Below are 9,647 nucleotides of genomic sequence, written 5' to 3'. Positions count from 1 at the left end.
AATTTCTTTGTTTACTATGTATATACAGCTATAAAACACAACTTGTGAAAACTACTGCATTATCTTCATGTGGGCAAAATATACTTAACTTTGGACTCTAAGCATTTCACACTTCTGTACAAAAGAGAGAAAGAGAGAGAGAGAGAGAGAGAGAGAGAGAGAGAGAGAGAGAGAGAGAGACTAAGGTGAAAGGAAATAATCCATGAAACACTCCACATATTACTTCAATGCTGTTCTGCCATTTGCTTTCTATCTTCCTGAGACAAATACATGATAATATTATGTCCATAACTATGGTACATGAAGACTAAGAACAGTTTAAACTGCTGATAACTGTAAATTTTGAAAGTTGCTCTGAACACCACAATGCTTTATGTGGTATGGTGCTTTATTTGGCATGGCCCTATTGGTGATGGCATGCCCATGCCTTCCTCTGCCATCTGAACAGACTTACCAGCCAGCTACAGATGGGAATATAGTTTAACAATGCTGTTTGACAACGCAATTCACAAGTAATTGCCACAGATAAAAGAAAAAGTAACAAACAGAAAAACCATCAGGCTGACTGAACCCAAAACCTACGTGTTCCTAGTATAGCACTTGTTTACTGAAACACATATCTTTAAATAATTTTCTATTTCTGCAGTGAACTTAAACAAGTAAGAATGTAAGGTCCAGTTGCAAAATTTCTTTTATGAAACATAAATGGTTTCACCTCTGTAAACCAATATTAAGTGCATACAAAGAATTGGCTTCCCCACTAGGGCATGCATGCCTGGGAGTTGGTAATTCCTGTATTCTGTTCAATACTATTGGTGAAGTCTACCATTTGGATGCATTTGATAATGACTTAAAAAGCTGAAATTAGTAGTGCTCACCAGAACGTATGCTTAAATAGAGCTTTCGTTCTTACATCTAACTCCGGTCAATACTTACATTTGGAAGGCAAAATTTTTAGTACTGCTATACTGGCACACATTTAAACTATCCTAGCTTTCAGAAGTATTACTTTCTTGGGGAGGAATGTCGGATAGGTTGGGGAATGTAACGGAAGAGCCCAGGATGGGAGGGATGAATCTGTTGTGAGGATTTACAGAGACAAAGATGATGGAAGCGGTGCAAGGGAGACTCAAGTGAATATTTACTTTGAAAAAATTACTGTGTTTCAAATTTTTTGAAACCATTGTGTTATTTTGTAAACCAATAGGGATGAAACTGGTGCACACATACCTTCTAGGGAAAAGAGCACCACATTATGCTTAAAATCTTTCTTTGACAGATTATTCAATAGCAAATGTGCCTCATGCCACCCTCAATGCAGTGTTGAAGAAAAATATCAAATACACCCCATGAGTTTAAGAAAATCAGACACACAATGGTGGTTTAAAACTGTCTAGACTACTCTCTTCCCTAATCAATCTTTTCCCCACAAAAATAACTTTAATTAATTAATTAATAAAATTAAGACTAAACATTATATGGTGTAACAGCAATATAATAATTTGTTCACACATGTAGATAACACAAGATGCAGTCAGTAATCAACTGCTACAAAACTGATGGAAGTAACCAGTGCACGTAATGATAATAGAAGGTTTTAACTCTGAGAGGGTATTTTTCCCTGGGGTTAAGAGGAATGCAATAAGAGAGAGAGTTTTCAATTACGTTTGTAATTTATGAATGTTTTAAGTGTCTCTTGTATGCTTCAGAAGTGACTCAATGTTCAGTTAAAATCTTTAAAAATGAGGACAAGCAAACAGCAGTTGGGAAGAAAAAGGGGGGATGGTTTATCTGCAGTGCACAGATACTCCCAACAGCATAGGAGGCATTACTAGCATTCAAACTGAAATCTTACTTTAATAGTGCTAAACATAGTGACCTAGTAAAACCAAGCAGTGTAACTGAAGCTGAAAAGATTATACAGAGGAACTGTGGAATTTCCAGATATATTTACAGCCCAACAACTTATTTAAGGGATAACTTGCATACCTTATAAAATCATCTATGTTAAAAGGGTGTCATATTAACAGAACAAGATATGACACCTTAAAGTGCTGAAGAAAAATAAAATCTGTATAAAAGGAAACAGCACAAGGTGATAAAAAGGATTATGTAAATTAACTTACAACATTTAATTTCTTTCTTTCTCTAGGTCCTGTAATTTTTAATATTGGTCATAATGTGGAATTCATAATTATGTAACACCTGATGTAAGTTAGACATGCCCTTACATTTGCTGACTGTATATTCGCTATAATAGGATTCTTATATTAACAGAAGAAAGTATTCACTCTCACATGAATCAATATACTTTATTCAAGAACACTATACTAAATAAATTCAGCCAGTACCCAAAAAGATACAAAATTAAAGCTCTTACAGAATATAAAAATTCTCAGAGCCATATCACAGACAAGACCATAGTTAACAAGTAATAAAACAGATTAGAGTTCAAGCTTTACCACAGAACTGAATAACTGCATACTTTCCTGTTATCAGCCAATCACCATTTTTTGCTGCTGTGTCTTCTGCCTGTCCAGGTTTCAAACCACATATTGTATCTGCTTTTATAGTGCGTAATGTTATAGCATTTGTAGGATTGAAGCCTTGAAGTGCATTGCAAAATGTCTCTGTTGGAGGCCAGTTAATATCTCCAACAAGTTTACGGTAGTTAAGATCTCCTTTAAAAATAACTAGCTGAGCTTGTGATAGTTGTGCATACAGTTCTGGTCGTATTTCTTGCATCTTATTGTAACTATAGGGCAAAGTCCAGAAATCTTTAACTTCTATTACCCACTTCCCACTATCCAAATATTTCTTCCATCTTGATGCTAAATCAGATACATTTTTTGAATCATGAAGGATCAAGGTTTTTATAACCCAGTGAAAGTCATTCACCACTGTATCTGAAACATACCATGGCATAGCCTTCACATAAAAGCGTATTTTGCTAGCGAGTGATGCAGTGATCAGGTAATCTGCAAGGCAGAAATCTGTGAACAGCTCATAAGCTGCATTATCCAGTACAATGTCTGAAACAAAATTAAAATTCATGAGAAAAACATAAAAAGACTCCTAACAAATACTTATCACATCAATATAACACCTGTAGTAAAATTTACTACTGAGACAAGTCACGTTATAGTATCAATAGAGGTCTGTAACTCTTACATATTCTGTAGCCTTTGAAACAACTGACAAACAATTCATAATAATAGGAATTCCGTTTTTATTTTTATAAAGCAAAAAAATTTAAATTCATATAATTGCATTTTAATGCTTCTACTAGCTTTGAAGTAAGGAATTCAAGAGGTTGGTATGCCATTAGTTTATACTAAAAAGGAAAGAAAAAAGGAAACATACATTCAAATAGGATGACTTTTGTGATAAGTTCCATATAAATTACACGCTAGATCTAAAAAGAAACTTATTCTGCAGCTTCAAATGGGCAACAACAACAGCCTGATGTCTTAAGAAGGGTTGTGTAGTGTGCTCTCACATAGCAAATAGGGGTGTTGTCCATGAAACACAAAAATCTGGGTTCTTGCCCCTACCCAGCACATATTTTGAATTTGATGAGCAAGTTCATAACCTAAACGTTCATTTCTTCAATTCCTTCTAGTAATTATGGTAGTTTTTGTATCTCACAGACATCAGTCATTACAAAGCAGTTAAGAAGGCAGATATGTAATTAGTATGATAAGGCATAGCAGAACATAATATACACTCCTGGAAATGGAAAAAAGAACACATTGACACCGGTGTGTCAGACCACCATACTTGCTCCGGACACTGCGAGAGGGCTGTACAAGCAATGATCACACACACGGCACAGCGGACACACCAGGAACCGCGGTGTTGGCCGTCGAATGGCGCTAGCTGCGCAGCATTTGTGCACCGCCGCCGTCAGTGTCAGCCAGTTTGCCGTGGCATACGGAGCTCCATCGCAGTCTTTAACACTGGTAGCATGCCGCGACAGCGTGGACGTGAACCGTATGTGCAGTTGACGGACTTTGAGCGAGGGCGTATAGTGGGCATGCGGGAGGCCGGGTGGACGTACCGCCGAATTGCTCAACACGTAGGGCGTGAGGTCTCCACAGTACATCGATGTTGTCGCCAGTGGTCGGCGGAAGGTGCACGTGCCCGTCGACCTGGGACCGGACCGCAGCGACGCACGGATGCACGCCAAGACCGTAGGATCCTACGCAGTGCCATAGGGGACCGCACCGCCACTTCCCAGCAAATTAGGGACACTGTTGCTCCTGGGGTATCGGCGAGGACCATTCGCAACCGTCTCCATGAAGCTGGGCTACGGTCCCGCACACCGTTAGGCCGTCTTCCGCTCACGCCCCAACATCGTGCAGCCCACCTCCAGTGGTGTCGCGACAGGCGTGAATGGAGAGACGAATGGAGACGTGTCGTCTTCAGCGATGAGAGTCGCTTCTGCCTTGGTGCCAATGATGGTCGTATGCGTGTTTGGCGCCGTGCAGGTGAGCGCCACAATCAGGACTGCATACGACCGAGGCACACAGGGCCAACACCCAGCATCATGGTGTGGGGAGCGATCTCCTACACTGGCCGTACACCACTGGTGATCGTCGAGGGGACACTGAATAGTGCACGGTACATCCAAACCGTCATCGAACCCATCGTTCTACCATTCCTAGACCGGCAAGGGAACTTGCTGTTCCAACAGGACAATGCACGTCCTCATGTATCCCGTGCCACCCAACGTGCTCTAGAAGGTGTAAGTCAACTACCCTGGCCAGCAAGATCTCCGGATCTGTCCCCCATTGAGCATGTTTGGGACTGGATCAAGCGTCGTCTCACGCGGTCTGCACGTCCAGCACGAACGCTGGTCCAACTGAGGCGCCAGGTGGAAATGGCATGGCAAGCCGTTCCACAGGACTACATCCAGCATCTCTACGATCGTCTCCATGGGAGAATAGCAGCCTGCATTGCTGCGAAAGGTGGATATACACTGTACTAGTGCCGACATTGTGCATGCTCTGTTTCCTGTGTCTATGTGCCTGTGGTTCTGTCAGTGTGATCATGTGATGTATCGGACCCCAGGAATGTGTCAATAAAGTTTCCCCTTCCTGGGACAATGAATTCACGGTGTTCTTATTTCAATTTCCAGGAGTGTATTTTAGTGGAACATTTTCCTTTAATTAGCTATTAAAAAGTAAATGTCGAAAATAAATTGCCAGTAAAACCAAAAGACACAACCATGTACACTGCTCAACATGACAAGCTCAAAAGCTAAAATTTCACACATTCACCTACTGACAACATAATAAAGGCAAACCTTTTGTCTAACTTCTCAGCAACAATGGTCTAGATCAAATCTCTTCATGCAGAAACTTCTTGCTTGTCCAGATTACTCCAGTTATTTGATGACCAATTTTATTTTCTCATCAGACACATTAAACAGTTATTTACATCATTGTTGATCCTTTTCTTATTTCCTTTTCATTCTATTTTATTTTATGTTACGAGTATTTTTAATCCTTTCTTTATGACCACACCCTTCTACTCTTTACAGTTGTATCAGTATGTCTATACCTATTAGCATTATTCCACAAGCCATCTCACAGTGTGTAGCAGAGGGTAGTTCAGGTGCCACCATCATTTCCCTACATTCCTGTTCTATTCATGAAGAAAGAATGACAGTAAGCAAGCCTCTATACAAGATGCAATTACTCTCATTTTCAATGCCACAGACACTTCACAAGATAATGTGGGAGGAAGTAGCAAATTGCTTGTCTTTCCTTAGTTCAAAAGCTCTTAAAGAGTTTTAGCATTAAACCTCTCAGTGATGGACAACACTACTGTTGTAGATACTGCTGCTCTCCAAATTTGAACAGCAAGTATCTCAATGATGCAAAATACCTCTGTTGTAGCTGCTGGTTCTAGTGTTTTCTGAGAATCTCTATGACCCCCTTTGTTTACTAAATGAACTCATTAGTCATTCCTAAATACTGTGCCTTTCTTTGAATCTTCTCTTATCTCCTCTTAATCCTATCTGGTAAGGGGCCACAGACCCTATCTGATGATAATTACTCAAAATGCATCCTAAATAAAGTATTTAGTGATCAAGATATTTCCAAGTAATTACCACATGCCAGTCCGAATGGTGATGATTACCCAAAACACATCATAAGTAATTTACTGATCAAGGCATTTCCAAGGAATTATCATGTGCCAGGTCTCAGTGGTCAAACACCAAAAATGGATGACTTCATCAGTCAAACGGAAGAAATTTTGCCTAGTCAGGTAGTTGAAAAGGTGAAACTGTGGTTTTTAATACGAAGGAAAGCTATCCATGCTTTTATGAAAGTTCATTTTAAACTTTGCCTTTTGTGTTAATTTTAGCAACAGTTATCTGCTGATGATTACTCAAAATGCATCATAAATAAAATTTTTAGCAATTAAGATGTTTCCAAGGAATTACTACGCGCCTAGTCTGAATGGTCACAACCCTTAAAAATGAATGACTTCATTGGTCAAATGGAAGAAACTGTGCTTAATCAGACTGTTGATAAGGAGAAACTATGTTTTTTAACGAGAAGGGAAGCTATGCACACTTTTAAATTTTGTCTGTTGTGTTAATTTTGGCTGCACTTAGGAGATAATGATTACTCAAAATGCATAATAAATAAAGTATTTAGCAATCAAGACATTTCCAAGGAATAACTACATGCCAAGTCCCTAGAGGACCACAGACACAATTCACTGTACTTCAGAACTGGCAAATGTGATTAACTGCAAGAATTCCACTACTGAGCAACATTTACATGCAGTGGAGACGGTTCAAAAATCGGGTACAAAATCAGAAAAATCAGTGGGTGGCCATATGTGCATCTCTGCTTCCTCATCATCAATTGTTTCATGAACATCATCACCAACCATTCCTATCCTATACTGCTACTGGTGACGAGAAATGGTGTCTTTATGCTAATACAAGGAAAAGAAAGAAACAGCTGAGCCCAAACAAAAAAGTGATTCCCCATACAAGGACCTGTGCACATCCACAAAAGGCAATGTTATACATCTGGTGGAACAGTGACAGTGTGGTGTACTACGAATTGCTTCTATCACTGCTAACATTTAATGTAAGAACTGACACACCTTGCAGATGCAGTCCAAGAAAAAGGACCAGGAAGACTGCACAAAGTGATGCTACTCCACGAACAATAATGGCCGCCTGCATTCTGCTACACTGACAAAAAACACTACATATCCAAGTAGATTCCCCCCCCCCCCCCCATGCCGTTGGTGGGGAGGCTTGCATACCTCAGTGACACAGATAGCCGTACTGTAGGTGCAACAACCACAGCAGAGGGGTATCTGTTGAGAGGCCAGACAAACGTTTGGTTCCTGAAGAGGGGCAGCAGCCTTTTCAGTAGTTGCAGGGGCAACAGTCTGGATGATTGACTGATCTGGTCTTGTAACACTAACCAAAATGGCCTTGCTGTGCTGGTACTGTGAACGGCTGAAAGCAAGGGGAAATTACAGCCACAAAATTTTCCTGAGGACATGCAGCTTTACTGTATGGTTAAATGACGATGGCGTCCCCTTGGGTAAAATACTCTGGAGGTAAAATAGTCTCCCACTTGGATCTCCAGTCGGGGACTACTCAGGAGGACATCATTGTCAGGAGAAAGAGAACTGGCGTTCTACGGATCGGAGCGTCAAATGTCAGATCCCTTAATCGGGCAGGTAGGTTAGAAAATTTAAAAAGGGAAATGGATAGGTTAAAGTTGGATATAGTGGGAATTACTGAAGTTCAGTGGCAGGAGGAACAAGACTTTTGGTCAGGTGATTACAGGGTTATAAATACAAAATCAAATAGGGGTAATGCAGGAGTAGGTTTAATACTGAAAAAAAAAAAAAAAAAAAAAAAAAAAAATAAGAATGCGGGTAAGCCACTACAAACAGCATAGTGAATGCATTATTGTGGCCAAGATAGACACGAAGCCCATGCCTACCACAGCAGTACAAGTTTATATGCCAACTAGCTCTGCAGATGATGAAGAAATTGAAGAAATGTATGATGAGATAAAAGAAATTATTCAGGTAGTGAAGGGAGACGAAAATTTAATAGTCATGGTGACTGGAATTCGAGTGTAGGAAAAGGGAGAGAAGGAAACATAGTAGGTGAATATGGATTGGGGCTAAGAAATGAAAGAGGAAGCCGTCGGGTAGAATTTTGCACAGAGCATAACTTAATCATAGCTAACACTTGGTTCAAGAATCATAAAAGAAGATTGTATACATGGAAGAATCCCGGAGATACTAAAAGGTATCAGATAGATTATATAATGGTAAGACAGAGATTTAGGAACCAGGTTTTAAATTGTAAGACATTTCCAGGGGCAGATGTGGACTCTGACCACAATCTGCTGGTTACGAACTGCAGATTAAAATTGAAGAAACTGCAAAAAGGTGGGAATTTAAGGAGATGGGACCTGGATAAACTGACTAAACCAGAGGTTGTACAGAGTTTCAGGGAGAGCATAAGGGGACAATTGGCAGCAGTGGGGGAAAGAAGTACAGTAGAAGAAGAATGGGTAGCTCTGAGGGATGAAGTAGTGAAGGCAGCAGAGGATCAAGTAGGTAAAAAGACGAGGGCTAGTAGAAATCCTTGGGTAACAGAAGAAATATTGAATTTAATTGATGAAAGGAGGAAATAAAAAAATGCAGTAAATGAAGCAGGCAAAAAGGAATACAAGTGTCTCAAAAATGAGATGAACAGGAAATGCAAAATGGCGGCTAAGCAGGGATGGCTAGAGGACAAATGTAAGGATGTAGAAGCATATCTCACTAGAGGTAAGATAGATACTGCCTACAGAAAAATTAAAGAGACTTTTGGAGAACGAAGAACCACTTGTATGAATATCACGAGCTCAGATGGAAACCCAGTTCTAAGCAAAGAAGGGAAAGCAGAAAGGCGGAAGGGCGATGTACTTGAGGACAATATTATGGAAATGAAAGAGGATGTAGATGAAGATTAAACGGGAGCTACCACACTGCATGAAGAATTTGACAGAGCACTGAAAGACCTAAGTCAAAACAAGGCCCCAAGAGTAGACAACATTCCATTAGAACTACTGATAGCCTTGGAAGAGCCAGTCCTGACAAAACTCTACCATCTGTTGAGCAAGATGTACGAGACAGGTGAAATACCCTCAGACTTCAAGAAGAATATAATAATTCCAATCCCAAAGAAAGCAGGTGTTGACAGATGTGAAAATTACTGAACTATCAGTTTAATAAGCTACGGCTGCAAAATATTAACACGAATTCTTTACAGATGAATGGAAAAACTAGTAGAAGCCGACCTCAGGGAAGATCAATTTGGATTCCGTAGAAATATTGGAACACTTGAGGCAATACTGACCCTACGACTTATCTTAGAAGATAGATTAAGGAATAGGCAAACCTACATTTCTAGCATTTGTAGGCTTGGAGAAAGCTTTTGACAATGTTGACTGGAATACTCTCTTTCAAATTCTGAGGGTGGCGGGGGTCAAATACAGGGAGCGAAAGGCTATTTACAATTTGTACAGAAACCAGATTGCAGTTATAAGAGTCAATGGGTATGAAAGGGAAGCAGTGGTTGGGAAGGGAATGAGACAGGGTTG

General features: G+C 40.0%; 1 protein-coding gene across 1 annotated transcript in view; it reads right to left on the bottom strand.

Moving 5' to 3' along the window:
* Nucleotides 1-2,291: 2,291 nt before the first annotated feature.
* LOC124615583 (damage-control phosphatase ARMT1-like) overlaps nt 2,292-9,647 on the bottom strand; it is a 53,590-nt gene continuing 46,234 nt past the window's right edge. The window contains exon 6 of the mRNA XM_047143568.1: nt 2,292-3,032. Within this exon, the coding sequence (XP_046999524.1) occupies nt 2,452-3,032 (581 nt within the window). The 3' untranslated portion in view covers nt 2,292-2,451. The remainder of the gene's footprint in view (nt 3,033-9,647) is intronic.

Source organism: Schistocerca americana, chromosome 5 (assembly GCF_021461395.2).
Source record: "Schistocerca americana isolate TAMUIC-IGC-003095 chromosome 5, iqSchAmer2.1, whole genome shotgun sequence".
NCBI classification, from domain to species: domain Eukaryota; kingdom Metazoa; phylum Arthropoda; class Insecta; order Orthoptera; family Acrididae; genus Schistocerca; species Schistocerca americana.
This window is presented reverse-complemented; position numbering and strand designations above follow the sequence as displayed.